Below are 17,059 nucleotides of genomic sequence, written 5' to 3' on the forward strand. Positions count from 1 at the left end.
AGACTACAGCCCTGCGTAGAGAGGTTCAATACGGCCACGCTTGGGGGAGTCAGAACAGCTCCTGGCTCGGCTTCAGATGATCAGCATGTTTTTTTAGGCATGTGATGACACAAGCACAGTGTCACAAGATGTTCCCATCCCGGCATAAAAACCTGCTGTGTGCGCCTCCGTGTCACTGCGCTAGAATTTGCCTTAATGCAGCTGTAGAGGGCTTGAGATTCAGGGATTCTGGGTCTAAAAATATATGTGGCTCTAATCTAAAACCGTATGAATGTGGCAGACACACACAAAGGTTTCTGTATTTCAAGACTCTGAGACTTGGCACAGAAGTGAACTCGATCATAACTTTACTTCTTGAAGTAGACGTTGTCTTCCTCCCAGAACCAAGTGTAGGTCAGGTTGCCAGGATACGCCTCTGCTTGGCACGTAAATTGGGCATTCTGGGAAATGTTAACAGTGATGTTCTCAGGTGGTGACACGATGTATGGAGGACCTGGTGGAGGCAAACAGTGACAGGGGTTATAGACAGACAAACAGGGAAGAACCAATTGTGAGCTATAAAGTTGCAACTAAAAGAAACAAAATTGCACTTGTGAGATATAAAATCAAAATTTAGTCTGGCTATCACCAGACCAAGCTCAATCTTTTAAGATTGAACATTGGGCTGGGGAGTCTGCAATGTATTTTCTACTGCACAAGAGGCATGATCAACGGGCATAGTTCAAATGACTCTGTACGCAATTGGATGGTCCTTCAACCAATCAGACCAACGATCGGGTGACGTACTTTGCAGAGCGACGCAAAAACAGAGTCGAACGATTTTTGCAGGTTGTGCAAAAAAACCAAGAAAGTTAGTGGTATTTACACCCACTCGAGCAATTTGTTTGCTAAGAAGAAGCCATTGAGCATCGTCGAGAGGTTAAAAGGAATTGGATTGGATTAAACCCGCCAATAGCGCGCCAGGTGGATAAGCCAGTTTGTAATTGGTTCCCGCAAATTTGTAAAGGAAGCAGGATAGATAAATGTACAGGTTTCCAGACTGAGCTGCAAGGCGAAATCAAATCGCCGGCAGGGTTTACCCAGTCTAATCAAAATTACGAGAAAGTCGCAAGTGTTAAGTCTCAATTGCAGTGTGTGAAACAGACACATTTGTAAGATACAAAAAGTTGCAATTACAAAATATAGTTGCAATTATGAGAATCTTGCCAAACAAAGATAACAAGACTAATCAAGAACAACCAAATGCAACACAAGACTAATTAAAGCAGCACTCAGTAGCTTCGGAATTTCTTCGCTGTATTCTCGCTTTTTGCTCGCAGGTTTCTCTCTAGAGCTCCCCCCACAGCTTCGGAATAGATATTTGACAACACTGTTGTAAAAACTCGTTGGTCATTCTCAGACACCAGAGGCTATAGATCAACGACATCAAAGCAGATGGGACATTCTTTAAAACGTCTTCTTCATTCGGGTTCGAACAGCGTGAGGGAGCGCAATAATGACAGCATTTTAGCAGATTTCTTTTGGCCGTAAAGCAAGTGTTTACATCGCGAGACCTGATATCACGTGAGACTTCCTGACGCAGCGGCCGGCGGCCCGCCGGCTCAAAGTTGCAAGTGCGTATTTTCCGCTCACGGGCACCAGGGGGGTGCGAAACGACCACCATTCAACCCGAAATAAGTAATATAACCATTCCAATGACTCCGAAGCTGTTCAGTTAAGGTAAAAAAAGTTACTTAGTTCACCTTTAACACACCAATGAACCAGTGACAGGACCAAACAGAAGAATAGGACTAACTATGAATAGGCATAACCAAGTAAAAGCCATGAAACAAAACCCAAAACTGCTACACTAGTATCTTATTTTATTTTTCTTTAGAATTATAATTCTTATTCACAAACCAGAGAAACAAGTTGTCTAAATAAGAGTAAACTCACCGCTAACATGCTATTTGAGTGCACATTCAAAACAAAATTAGAGGTGCTAGCTTTTTGCCCGCTAACTTTCTTTTTCTTAGCGTATTTACTGCAAACACATTTTGTGTTTGTTTATATAAACCAAGGGACCGGAATTATTGTCTGTGTTAATCGACCGCATGCCACAGATGTGGTATTCCTTCCAATTATCCTAATTCTCCTCTGTGTTTATCTGTATATAAACCTGTCTAATAAAGACAGCAAAGATACTACTGTCAGACCTTCCCACAGAGAATATTATCCTTCCCACATGAGGCTGTCACTGAAATTGCCAATAGACTCTTAATTAGACGTGTGGGTAGGCAGGAATACTGTCGTGACACTCGGACCGCTATGAGATTTGTGAGTGCTCTGCAGAAAGGTACAGCGTGAACATTGCTTTTAGCACAAACAAACCTATGACTAGCTGTGAAATATCTTCTAATTTTAATGTGTAGACTACGCTCAGCTCCCTGGATGTGTCCTTAATGTGCGGTAAATGACACTGCATCTAAGGGGATTATTGACAGTAGCGTAGCTTTGCTTATTAATGAAATCGCGAAAGGCATCACTTGAAAGCGTCTAAAAATATCCCCGGCGTTGCTCATGCTCGTTTTATTGAAGCAGGTTTTAACTAGAGTGCCTCTCCGGAGGCTTCATGAGAATATTGCTTTTTGTAAAAACAATATTGCTAGTTTACTAAACAAAACAGCCCATGGCCAAGGCAATTTTGGCTCGGCACAGTTCATATGTGTCTCCATCTGACTCACTGGTGCTTAGACAAGAGCAGACGATTCCCTTCTAAATCACTCTAACTAAAGCTCTTAATTCCAGGTAGGGCAGACGATCTAGCTCTCAAATATGTCAGATGATCAAATATTATATTTTGTTTCGACGTTTATGTACTTTCTCAGGGGTGCGTTTCTCGTACAACAATGTAACTCGCTGATTAACAATCATAGTACGATGCCTCGTTGGAGAAACTAGCATGGTTGCACCTCGGCCGTTTGAACCGCATTGGTTCAACAATTTCTGTCGTTAACGTCGTCGCGCATGTGGAGGAACAATAACTTCTGCTTATGAATCTATTCCCCGAGATGCTGCTGTAATGAACATGGCATCTAATGACTACTTCACTCTTGTGTTCCATGTCATTTTGCTTTATATTTTGTTTAATTCATTGCGGGTTCCAACTCCGAAGTTCCCTTGTATAATTTAACACATAATAAAATGACTCACGGTGACAACGTTCACGGAAATAACTGAAATTATTATTTTTCTGATTATTCTTATTACAACATCTCACAGCAAAAGATCACAAAATTAGTCTAATGTATTTTAAGAAACTCAATGTCCAAATAAAAATGCATTAAAACGGATTTTCAAACTGGGATATGTTTTAGGGTTATTAAAGTTAACAAGATATTTCTTAAATATGTTTAAAAGCTGGTTAAAAATCATGAGATTAATCACAGTTATTTTAATCTTTTGAAAGCCTTGTTTTAAATATTAACAAAAAAAAAAAGATTTTTAGATCTCATTACTTTAATAATACGCAGAAAAAAGATGTCAATGTAATGCAAAGAATATATTCTACAGTTCATTTTTGAATAATTTGCTTCGCCATTAATACTGTGACCAAAGCCAATTATTTTGGAAACAACTTCTTTATCATTTCAAGCTTAATATTTTTCACACACGGCATAAATGTGTCTTTATACATGAAACTAAATAGACAACACTAATTTTTGAGAAATTATTTTGGGCTCCTTGGAAACAAAAAGTTTGAAAACCATGCATTAAAAATTATTTAAATATATTATATATAATATAATATTTATTTTAAATCAGCCAGCCATTAGCAGAAAATGTAGAGAGTATGGATAAGAAGCTCCAGATATCCTGTACATGTCCTGGTGCTCTATGATCACACGTGTCCTCTAAATTCTCTGTTTCCCAGCGAAGGATGTGTTAGCGTGCTGCTCTGTATTCACAGCCATGCTCCACTGCCATAAATCTGACTGCAGTGAAAGCCACAAAGCCAATGACAGGCAGCTTGCTCATGTTTGCTGTCAAACTGTACACGGTCGACGGATAATAAACTGAACCACTTCATCATTCTGTACTAATGCTAAGGCCATATGGGGGAGACTGTGGTACCAGTACCAGGTGCTGACTCAAAGTGAATGATGATTATTCTTAAAGTCATAAGAATTAAAGTCATAATCTGACAAAAAGTTTAATCTTTTACTTTTTGTCAACTTCAATGTTTCAAGTCAAAATTTCAAAAATGTTGCCATAATTATGACTTTTGACATTATTATTTATTTTATTAAGACTTAACCCAAAAATGAAAATTAGCCCATGATTTACTCACCCTCAAGTCATCCTAGGTGTATATGACATTCTGCTTTCAGACGAATACAATCAGAGTTATATTAAAAAATATCCTGACTCTTTCAAGCTTTATAATGGCAGTGAAAGGCTGTTTCTGTTTTGAAGTCCATAAAAGTGCATCCATCATAAAAGGGCATCTATCCATCATAAAAGTGCTCCACACGTCTCCGGGGGGTTAATGAAGGCCTTCTGAAGCGAAGCCATACTCAGTACTTCTTCCACCACTGAAATCCTGACAATAATTTTTAACGCGCAAGCTGTTAGTAAATCTGGTCCATAGTATCTCATAATTTCTCTTTTTTTGACTTTTTTTTTACAAAACAGAACACAACATGACCAGAGAGCAAGAACAACGTATCAAAAGAAAATTAAGACAGATGTAAATCAGTATAAGTGTAGTATCTCATAATTTCTATCTCATATTTATTACTTAGTATCTCAATTTCCAATTTTTGTGAATTTTTGACTGGTGTATGTCATAACTATAGTTTACTAGGGATCGGAACTGACACAAATTTCACGATTCGATTTCGATTTCAATTCAAATTCAATTTGATTTGATTTGATATTGATTCATTTGTATATATATCAAGTACAGTACATGGCAAATTTTCTCAAGGAAAGAAAATCTCTCAAATAATGCTGTAGACTTTAAGTTGGTACTACATTACTGTATTAAGGTTTAACTTAACTCATTTGTATTCAAAAAGTTAAATTACACACAAGGAAGTTTTTATAATGATAAAGTTATAATATTAACTTTAGAATTACATAATTCGGTTTCTACTCCAATTCGTTGTTTGAAATATAAACATTTAAATGGTGGCTGTCATAAAACGTGATTTATTTATTCAAACATACATTAAAAATTGAAGAACAGTAAAATATATAATTAATTTGTAATATAGAGCATAGTATATTTAGCGAAATGCTCCTCTCTAGAGTTCATTTAGCTGACTGACAAGCTTGAATGGCTTTTCTGAGGAAAATGTAACATTACATGACATTTTTTACAAGCTGTTTTATTGAAGTCTTTCTGTGGTTGAAACACAGCAATTACATGAGACATGATAAGGATTTCGGTAAATTGTACTGTATCCTTCAAAATACCTTACATTAATGTTTATTTCGTGCTGTAAAGATGATCCGTTCACGTGCGCTTGATCTGGGGGTCTTGATCTAAGACAGAGGGTCTTAAATATCCGAGATATTAAAGAGATCTCCACTCCATTTTCCTTTCTTATGGATCACCAACTAGGCCAGCACAAGCCCAGCACAAACTAGTCTGACCACCAGCATCGAAATTCAGAAAGGAAGTAAGGAATACCAGCAGTTATGATGAAGATACATAAAATCCTTGTGTGAACTACAGGCAAATAAATAAACAAGCCACTCTGAAGGTGTGTATACAAGGCACAAGTGGTAACCGTAAACCTACAGTATATCATCTCCATCGCTCTGAGCAGGGCTGTAAACAGCTTCTACTGGAAGGCTCCATTAGGAGCTGAGTGACAGGAAGTGATCTATGCAGATGGAGCGGACTGAACGTATTGACTGCGGCAGATGTGCTTAGAGTGACGAGATGTAAAGGCCAGACTTTGACAACACTGATGTGTCCATACGCAGATTCACTAAAAGAGACTAATTAACCAGGGAGCACAGAGGGATTCGCATCTTTGCAGCTAGTATTGACGGGACGGGATGACCACAGTAGCAAGTAAAATGACAAACATTGACCGTGAAGGACGTTTTCTGGCTTCTCCCGACTATCAGTACCGGAAATTTCCTTTTTGTGTATTAGATTCCCCTGTTTATTGTATATGTATCTAATTTCTGGAGAAGGGAAGTCAATGGATATGTGTTGCACCACAGATATTGCAGACCTCACCTTGCACCAGCAGGCGGGTTGTGTGTAGCGCCTCCCCCTGGTCACTGTGGGCACGGCAGCTGTAGGCCCCCCGGTCCTCCCGCGTGATGGCCTGCACTGTCAGACTGCCGTCAGTCACCTACAGAGAGATTACAAGCAAAAACATGGGTTCAAAACACAAATATCACATATTATATACATACATAATATAATATATAATATAATTTTATATAAATAAAAATATATATATAAATCATATTAAATTTTCATTTAATACTAAAAAGTATGGCTATAAAATTGTTCATAACACTTTACAATAATGTTAATTTCAACATTTACTACATTATTAAAATTAAAAGTTGTATTTGTTAACCTTAGTTAATGCACTGTGAACTAATATGAACAAACAATAAATGACTGTATTTTTGATGAACGAACTAACAACGAGCAATACATTTGTTATAGTATCTTTGTTAATGTTAATGTTAGTTAATACATTAGCTAATGTTTATAAATAAGACCTTAATGTAAAGAGTTAATAAATTGTCAAAATCACATTTATAATAAAGTTTAAAAATAATATTTATAATATAATATTAATATATTAATATTATAATATAACAATTTTTAGATAATAAATATTGAATAACATTTTTGCATTTTATTGTGCTTTCTAAAGGCCGATTGGAAATTGACAGACATTTTTTTAACAAAAAAAAAAATAAAAAATTACAAATACATGATATTTATTATACTTTTACATCTGCATATATTTATTTATTTCTACTAAAAAGTATAGCAATAAAATTGTTAAAACTTGTAAATGTATAAACATGTATCAGACTATTTAAACAAAATTCAAGGCCTTACTGCATTAGATGTTGCATTTTAATAATCATATTTCAAGCAACGTTGAAGTGTAAAAAGAGATTATTCATTATTTTGCTTGTGCGCTTTTTGTAACAAACCAATTAAAATATATCAGTTTCCACATCTGAGCCAGAGAGTGCAGTTGCGTCTTCCCGAACAGCACACGGGTGACATGAATTCTTGCGTAGGTTCCTGACAGGACGTTTTAGAAAAGGAGTGGGTCGCGTCTTATTCCCTGCACGTCAATTGCTTTTGCCAGAGGAGACTGGCCTTATTGTTCCTCCCACACAATATCCCAAGGTGTGTCAAGTCCTGCTGGACGGTTGACACAATCCTCCCGGCCTGTTCCATCACAATCCTGTCGCTGACAGACACATCACACTGATGACCCAGACGAGAGGAGGTAATAAACTCTCTCAAACACTGTGTGTGTGCAGAGAGATCTAATTTAAACACACTGCTGTGGAGGAGGGCAGGGTGAGAAACAAGCTATGTGCATCGAGACAAGACATCTGTGCCTCTTGCTCTTTAGTGTGTGTGTTCCTTCATCGCATTCCTCCATTTCTCTAACTTCTAGCCATGGAAGCAGGGAAAAGAATGGAGGACCACCGGCCTCCTCACCACTGTTCTTAAAGGTGAGGTCACGACACACTTCTTTTGAGTAAATGTCTGGGACTGTGGCTGGTTCGCAGTGGGAACAGCTTTTAAAAGTAAGAGCCAAGAAGCTGAAGCAGAGTGCTTTCTCTTCACAGAAGAAATAATTAAATATAGATTTGATACAATCTAATTGCAGCCGAATCGAGATTAATCACAGCGTATGGGGCAATTTACTAAATGTGACAGAGAATTGCTTAGGCTGCTGCCAGCATTTACATTCACTGACATAAAAGTCAAGTGGGATTGTTTACGTGGAGTTTCGGGATTAAGCATATACGGCTCTTTTCTCAGAGCTACTTTTTTAATCAATTCTAATCATTATTTTTTCATTCAAATAAAAATTAAATAAAAAAAGTAGCTGGTGCTACATTAAAATAAATGGCACTTTGAAATTTTGTTTTATAATGCAAAGACATTCTAATGCATAATAATTGTAATACATTTAATTTTAAAACAATAATTGTAATATTAATAATAATTAATTACATGCAATTTTATTATGCTATTTACATGTGTGTATATAATGCAAAATACATAATAATAATTTAAATATAACATTAATTTGTTTAATATTAATAAACAATAATTAATTAATAATTTTATGTTTTGTTTGAAAGGTTTGCTGCTATAATAAATGCCAATCGATTTGATATTTTATTATATCATGCAAAGACATACTAATTTATAATAATTTTTTAATTAAAACAATTATAAATAAAACAGCATTATATGTTACAAAATGTTACTTAAATTCAAATTTTGTTTGAAAAGTTAGCCTATTAAAATAATTATATATATGTGTATGTATATGTATATATATATATATATATATATATATATATATATATATATATATATATATATAAAACAATAATAATTGTATAAATTCATTCTGCTAAAGACATGATAGTCTTTAAAAGTAATTTAATAATAACAAATTGTAATTTAGTTAAATTCAATAATTAATAAATAGATAAAAATATTTTGAATGTTTTACTTGAATTTTGCAGCTATAATAAAAAAATACCATTGTGTTTGGTATTTTTTTGTTATATAATGCAAAGACGTGCTAAAGTGTCCAAATGTGGGAGTTCACGCCTCACCCGCCAAACAGCTTATAAGACATCACAAACGTGACCTTTTGGGAATACGCTCCAGTGCTGTGAAGCGATGCCACTGGGTTGGAGAATAACCTTGCTAAGAGCGGCCGTGAAAGAAAAAACAGCAGCCAGCCATCACTTCCTGTTCATCAGTCGCCGGTGAGTGAGAGTGGCAGGCAGAATACGGCAAATGGCATTCAAACACGCCTCGTGTAAATGCTAGCTGTGACCAAAAAAACGCTGGGAAATGCGGAACAAGACGAATGCGGTGCAGGTGGCTGTAGTCTAGAACAGATGAAAGCGAACATTCAGATGTAAGACAGAAGCAGCTACACTGTCTCTCTTGTCTTTTATTTGTCTGTTTCCTCAGGGATATCTCCTCAGATGTGCTGAGAGGCAATGCCTACTGGAGCCAGACTGACTGCCTGTTCTGTCAAATCCTGCGCCGCCTCCTCCCCTGCATCCTGCATGCAGTGTAAGTTGGAAACACGCTTGTCAGTTTTTCTCCATTCCCACTGCAGGCGTGTGCTCTTCAACTGTCAGACCCTCGACGCGGGCCCTGACTGACAGAGCCTTTTCTTACAAATAGCTTGTGATGATTCACGCTTCCATTTCCAAAAGAAAAATGAGACAGTACGATTCACTGCGCATCAAATTAACGGCTAGACTAAATTCACACTGGCTATATTTGGAGACAAAAGTACATTGTCAATTTTCTACTTTATCAAGGCAGCAGCTCACCAAAATTAAATGCTACATCATCTGAAACTGTTCACACACACAATGAGTTTTGACCATCTAAACAAATTTAAAACAGGATAAATCTACTTAATCTATAAAACAATTTAATATAATATAATATAATATAATATAATGTAATATAATATAATATAATATAATATAATATAATATAATATAATATAATATAATGTAATGTACTGTAATATAATATAATATATCTCATTTTAAATTTTCTTGGTTTCTGCATTAACTCCACCATATTTTCAAGATTCCATTCTAAATATGATTTGTGTAAGACGTTTCTTATGCTCACCACCATTTATTTGATCAAACTACAATAAAAAAAGTAATATTATTACAATTAATTTATTATTTTAAAATGTCATTTATTCCTAAATTTTCAGCATCATTACTCCAGTCTTCAGTCACATGATCCTTCAGAAATCATTCAAAAATGCTGATCTGGGGCCAGTTGCATAAATATAGCCATAATGTTAAGACTGTGTCTTAAGAACTAGTATGACCAACTAGCAATTAGTTAGGCGTAATCAATCTTACTTTTCAGGTCTCAAATTAGACCAATCTACGTCTTTATCTAACTTGAAAAAATTATGAGCAGTCTTAAAGAAAAAAATGTCATGACTAACTTGTAAGACTAGTCTTAGCAGTTTATGCAACTGGTGCTCAAGAAACATTTCTTATCATCAATGTTGAAAACAGTTGTGCTGCTTAATATTTGTGTGGAAAACGTGATACTTATTTCAGGGTTCTCTAATGAATAGAAGGTTCAAAAGCATAGTATTTATTTCAAATACAAATCTTTTGTAACATTATAAATCTCTTTACAGTCACTTTTGATGAATTTAATGAATTTCTTGTTGAATAAAAGTATTAATTCCTTTCTTGCTTCTCAAATAAAGGAATCTAGTTTTAGGGATACTCAGTTATTTTTTACAGGAAAACAGGCCAAAAACACTGAAAAAAAGCAAGAGCACAGTTACCATGTATTTCTTGTTGCTGGTCAGCTGATCCCCCTCTCTCAGCCAGGTGACCACCGGCTTGGGGTTTCCAAAGGCAGTGCAGGTCAGAGTAATGCTGCCACCCTCCCTCGCCTCCACGTACTGCGGTGGCGTGTCCGCGAACGTAGGGGGCGCTGGGAGAGAAACAAAGGACAGGTTAAGTTCAGATTCTTATATATTTAATACTCTCACGTGTTCAGGACCCCATAGAGAATGTGTAAGGCTCTCTGTTAAGTTCTGCAGCCACAGAGAAAAACCTCTAGGAACCAGTATCATAGTCTCTCATAGCCAGACCTTCAGACTGATGGCAGAAGGCTCTATCGCAGCTTTTCTTGGCCAAGGACTGCCCAAGAGGACGTTTGACTGACATGCAACGCAACCAATCACAGTTCGTTTTGTTCCGCGTCATGTTTAAGGGCGTGGCAATATAATGTCGATGTCCCTACAACAACATACCAGCGTGCATCTAATAAATGATTCATTCAAGAATGTTGTGCAAGTTTACTGCAACAACGGAGCCGCAAACTTCACATACTTTTGAAAATCCAGGGTTTAGTTGATCCAGGTAAGTAAACACAGCGGCTTTCTTCTTCCACGAGGGAAATTTGTTGCCAGGTGGACCGATAAAGAACACGACACACACGTCTCGCAGACATCCTGTAGAATTCAACCAATCAGATCGCGACTTCGAAACTCCTGAAGTGTTTCCAGAAAAGTGTGCCATATGCATCAGACATTCAGCCAACGGTCCGTGGGCGTGGCGTCTGAGGCTACCAGGATCATCCAGAACGTCAATGCAACATCTCAATGCAATCTGCAGTAGTAGCTAAAAGTGTTATGAAAGTAGACCACGACGCGAGCACCGCCTCGACTGCTCAAAATACTCCCACTACAAGTGAAAGTGAACGTTTCATGTAAAGGGGCCTTAAGTGACTGCTAGGTGTTTGTTTACTCACCCAACCCCAAGTCTCTATTATGTGATTCAGGCTCCTTTTTCAGTGAAAGTCTATGGGCTTGTATCATTGTTTTGCCACCAATCATAACACATCTGATCACAGTGAATGTGTAAAACATTTCAGCATAATTGTGCATAATCACACCTGTCTTACAAGTATAAACAATCTCTAGGACTATGTGTTGTGCACTTTCAGCAATGAAATCCTAACTTCCTCTGCATGTGGGTCACTGTTAGCCTATAGCAGTTTTGCTTTCAACAGCGCAAACACCTGGTGAAAAACAAACAAAGCAAGCAATTAATGCCTCTGAACATCTGTCCATCTGTGCCTACCATGAGCTTTTTCATCCACGCTACAATCTGTTGCAGGCTAAACACAAGGGAGAACAATTTATAGCCCAAAACATCTTGCTCATCCAATCTCTAAAAATATATATACATATACATCCCCTAGGGATGTATCCCAATGGTTGACTAATCCAGCACAAAACTAGTCCATTATTGACATTGACTAGTTTATCTGGATTTTTCTTTGCATCTCATTTTAGTTTTGATATTTTTAGCAGCAGTGCTAATTAATGTGCTGACAGCATAGCAAGCAGTTTTCACAGTAAAACTTTTCAGAAACGTTGCGTTTTAATTGAAAGCACTTCCACTATAGTTTTTGACTGTATTGCACAGTGTTTTTGAGTTGTAAATAGCATTCTGTTCCATTCCAACATACCCCAGATGTTTTTGAACTTGTCTGATGTGAATGCATCCTAAAGAAATGTCTCTTAAACTAGTCACTTAGGCAACCCACCACGTCAATTCGGACACTACGTCATTTTGCATATCGCTGATATTGACCAAAAGATTCTTTCTTGCTTGTTACCATTTTCATCTTTGTTTCTCTCTTAGGAAATCTCTTTGATAAACACTTGAAGGTACTTTAAGGGACAAGCAAACTCCATCACACAACTGCCCTACTTTCTGGACTTGTCTCACTGTGTGTTTTCAGGAAATCTTGGGCTCACACGGCGAATGACAAACAGAAGACATATTTCAAAAGGCACTTGTCTGAAGGTCTTTCCGCACGAACAGATGGTTTGGACAGAGCTCACTGACTAGACACCCAACACCTCAAATTTATTTTTCTCTTACTCCAGACTTTAACTTCTGGCAAACAAACAAGCTTAGCTTTCCAATACTGATTACGGTCAAATAAATAAAATTATTCGAGAAGACAGGTTTTATATACTGAGACATATATAAGCTAAACTAATTTGCTTTTGTAAATGAACCCTGCAAAAAATCTTCAATGAACCTGTAATGCAGCTTATTTGAGGACACTGATGTATATATCCAGCAGTGAGGTTAAATGTTTCACTTTATAATGCGTTTCACATTGATGCTGACCTCGCTGGCACGATGTGTCGTTTAAGCATCGATATCGCGATGTGCGAATCCACGATAGTCACATCGCAGGATGTGCGATGTAGGCTGTTGTAGTTGATCCGTGATTCATTAACCGTACGGGCCAGCTGCTCCCTGGCCCTTGACGCATGTTTTTCGCGGATTAATTGCACATCTTAACCATCATAAAGTGAAAGTTTACATTTGCATGTGTTTTTAAGTCCTGTCAGTTTAACAGGGCGCATATAAGAATGAGCAGAGAGAAAGAGCGAGAGAGCCCCGGCCGCGCGTCCGCTCATCTTCACCGTCTTCAAACAACACGAGCGCTGTCTTGCTCTCTCTCCCTCGCGCATATTAATCAAAATCAATTGACACGATGGTGTAAAAAAAAAAAAAAAAAAAAAAAACTATCCAGTGATGAAATGTTTTCTGTGTTGATAAATCTTGTGCGATATCCTAAACTGCCGAGATAATTACACAACGCGTGCCGTAGACTACACGTCCGATTCGCGAACTAATGATTCATTTGAACCGATTCAATTTAATGAATGGTATAAACAACTGACCTGTCCAACACTGAACTCACGAGACGTCTCAATTGGTGTATAAAAAATCTGTAACACTTTACAATAATGTTCTATTTATTAAACTATTTAACTACATTAGTTAACATTTACTATTAGTAAATTGCACTTCTACAACATTGTTAATTTCAACATTTAGGCTATAGCCTTATTGAAATCAAAAGTTGTACAGTATGTGTTAACATAGTTAATGCACTTTGAAGTAACATTACCAAACAATGAACAGCTGTATTTTATAAACTAAGATAAACAAAGATTAATAAATACAGTAACAAAAGTATTGCTCATGGTAAGTTCATGTTAGTTATTAGATACATTAACTAATGTTAACAATTCAAACCATATCCTAAAGTTACAAACAAATAATTTACTCTAATTTAAATAATACCCTGATGTTTAAATTATTTAAAATGAGAATGTAAGTGTGCTACCCCATATTTGTTTGTAAGAAAAAATTAGATTAGATTTAATTTCACATCGCAATATATATCGCAGAAAAATAAAATATCGCAATGTCATTTTTTCCCAATATCGTGCTATTGTTTAAAAAAAAATTGGTAAATGGTAAAAAAAAATGGCAGCTATGGTTTTACCGTAAAAAAATATGGTGGCAAAATTCTAGGTTTTACGGATTTAACTTAAATTTACAGTAAAAAAAAACAAAACAAAAAAAACAACGTCTTTCATTAACTGATATACATTTTTATATACCAAGCTATTACTAATAGGTATCTAAGTCCTAAGTACTAATATATTGAAGTAAAGTGATGCCAAATGTTTTTGAAAAAAAAAAGCTTGTTGAATTGCACTAATTGAAAATAATATGCATTGCATTAACCATGCTTGTAAATCTGAAAGGTGAATATGGATTATAGCATTTTTAATAATGAAAATGTGTGAAATGTTTTGAATTGAAATGTTCACAGCTTAAATATTCAACCATGTTGAATTTCAGCCCATAAAAATACAATGCATTAAAAAGCAATTTGCATTTTTTTTGCATTTATTTTTTTCAATTAGTGCAATTCAACAAGCTTTTTTGTTTCAAAAACTTTTGGCATAATTTTACTTCCATACTATCTGTTTTGAACCATTGTAATAAACTGAAAACCACCAAAAACTGGTGGTGATAAGAAAGTCAGATGATGAATCAAATCTCATGAAAAGCAGCTTTTCCATAAGCTGAGAAAGTATAAAAGGTGCAGTGTCATTCACATAAATACTAAACACCATCATTGTAATAAATCTGACACTAAAGTAATGCAATAAACATTAATTTAACAACATTTGATGTAACAAAACCCTAATGTACATAACTGATAAGAAAAAAAACTACGAAGAAACAGCCATTTCAATGAAAACATACCAAATGTGAAGTGTCACACAGAGAATACTGGGAATGTCAATTTACGTTTTGTTTTCATTGTAAATTATGCGACTTATTCTTTTTAACTTCCAAAAACTGTCAAATTTAACAGTACATTAAATGTAAAGTTAGATCTATTACAGGTATTCACTGTATACAATAGGAAACTTACTGTTAACATTTTTACAGGTTTTTACCGTAGCATTTTTACAGAACGTAAAATCACAATCATCTTTTACAGAGTAGAAGAAGACTGATCATATTTACAAATTGCTAATTAAGTAGATGATTTTTTTTGCAGCATTCATACCAAAGTTCTCCATTTATCCCATTGACATCCATTGTATGGACAAAAAACACTGAGACAGTCTTGTCATCAAGGTTAAAACAACATGAGTAAGAGTAAATGATAAAAGAACTTTCGGTTTAGTGTCCAATTCTCAGTATTAACAAGTTGCTTATTAGCACTCATATTTCTAGGATATTGGCTGTTTATTAGTACTTATAAAGGACATATTAATGCCTTATTCTGCATGACCTTATTCTACATCCCATAATCCTACCCAATACCTAAACTTAACAACTACCTTACTAACTATTAATAAGCAGTAGTTAGGAGTTGATTGAGGCAAAAGTCGTAGTTAATAGTTTGTTAATAGTGAGAATTGGACCCTAATCTAAAGTGTGACCGAACTTTCATCTTTCGGGTGAATTATTCCTTGCTTAAGGGAACAGTGATGATATCTGATCAATTGTAAACCTTTCGGTTACCAGCTCAGATCTTTAACCGCTAGGCTTCACCATAGTGGTTTAGATTGGCATTTAGTATCAGAAGCTAATGATCTGTGCCCGCTATGGGCAGGATGTTCTGAGAGAGACAAGTGTGACGGCCACACTGATGAAGGGCGGCTGTGTGATGACCTGAGCGTCTCCACAGAGCCACTACTGTTCTCTAAGCGGGTACATCTGCCTGGCTGACACCTGCTGGGTACACGAGGGGCAGCCGGCCACCCTCTCACCCGTCCTGGCAGGAAGAACCGCCACTGTCCACACAGGATCCATACACAAGTGGATGCTAATATCGCCGGCTACAGGAAACCAGTGCTGTCAGGCTTTTCTGCCCTTGTGAGGCCAGACAGCACCTGCTCCAACAAAGACGCTTTTGGCCAAGATGGGCAGTCGGAATACCAATGAACACCAGTGTTTCTTACCAAACTTTTAAGATAAGCTTATGCAGAGGATGAGTGTGAACAAGTGTTCATATCTGTGATGCAAGTTAACTGCACATTGAATGGTAAGTATTGATCATAATATGCTGTCCTTTCCAAAAATAATAATGTGACAAATAAGTGATGAACAGTAACTGGAAAAAAAACTAGGCTGCACAAAACAAAACTACTTTTGTGCTAAACAAAGCTATGTGCAAAACAGAACAAAATTTTCAGAGCATAACTACATTGTGTAACGGATGTAGGCCAGTAAGTGCTGTGCGTGGAAACTTCACTCACCTGGCTTCAAGAGGCGCGCTAGCGATTAACGCTAACGGCCTTTAGCGTCCTTGTTAGCGCGCCCGCCTCCCACTCCAGAGACCCCAGCTCAAATCCCTCTCGAGTAGGACCGGTTATATTTGGTGCCGTGACCCGGATGGGAGTGAGGTTTAGGGGGGTGAGTGTAAAGCCCAATTTATACTTCTGCGTCGAACTTACGCCGTAGCTACGTCGTAGGCTGTGTGTAGCGCGCGTACCCTTCGGCGTACCCTGACGTGCACCTCTCCAAAAATGTAACAACGCGTCAACTCTACGCGGACGTAAGCGCTGTGATTGGTCTGCTAGGACCACTCCCTCGGGTTTCACATGCTCCCTCTGCAAGTGTAATTGCGCGTCAACGCGGACAACGACGCAGAAGTATAAATGAAAACCAACGCGTTGCCTACAGCGTAGAGGCTCTGGCGTAGGTCCGACGCAGAAGTATAAATCAGCCTTAACGGACAAAGGCCAGTAAGAGCTGTATGTGTAAACTTCACTCCCCTGACCTCAGGAGGCATGCAAGCAGCTGTGGTCTTTAGAGTACTTGTTATCAGCAGAAAAAAAGAAAAAAAAACTGCTGTTGCAACGGCGTTCAAGTTCGTGAATAGCGGTTAGGGCTCTACCTTTAT

General features: G+C 37.0%; 1 protein-coding gene across 8 annotated transcripts in view; it reads right to left on the bottom strand.

The window, feature by feature from the left end:
• The window catches only part of igsf9ba (immunoglobulin superfamily, member 9Ba), a 66,205-nt gene that overhangs the window by 19,577 nt on the left and 29,569 nt on the right, over nt 1-17,059 (bottom strand). For all 8 annotated transcript variants that reach the window (XR_014208622.1, XM_082179587.1, XM_082179585.1 and 5 more), the window contains exons 4-6: nt 10,587-10,738; nt 6,239-6,356; nt 352-493 (exon numbers count right to left, since the gene is read on the bottom strand). Coding sequence is in view for 7 of the 8 variants with exons in the window: in XM_082179587.1 (XP_082035713.1) it covers nt 352-493; nt 6,239-6,356; nt 10,587-10,738 (412 nt within the window). In the remaining variant the exon portion in view is untranslated. The remainder of the gene's footprint in view (nt 1-351; nt 494-6,238; nt 6,357-10,586; nt 10,739-17,059) is intronic.

Source organism: Leuciscus leuciscus (genome assembly GCF_965113295.1).
Source record: "Leuciscus leuciscus genome assembly, chromosome: 9".
Classification (NCBI taxonomy): Eukaryota; Metazoa; Chordata; class Actinopteri; order Cypriniformes; family Leuciscidae; genus Leuciscus; species Leuciscus leuciscus.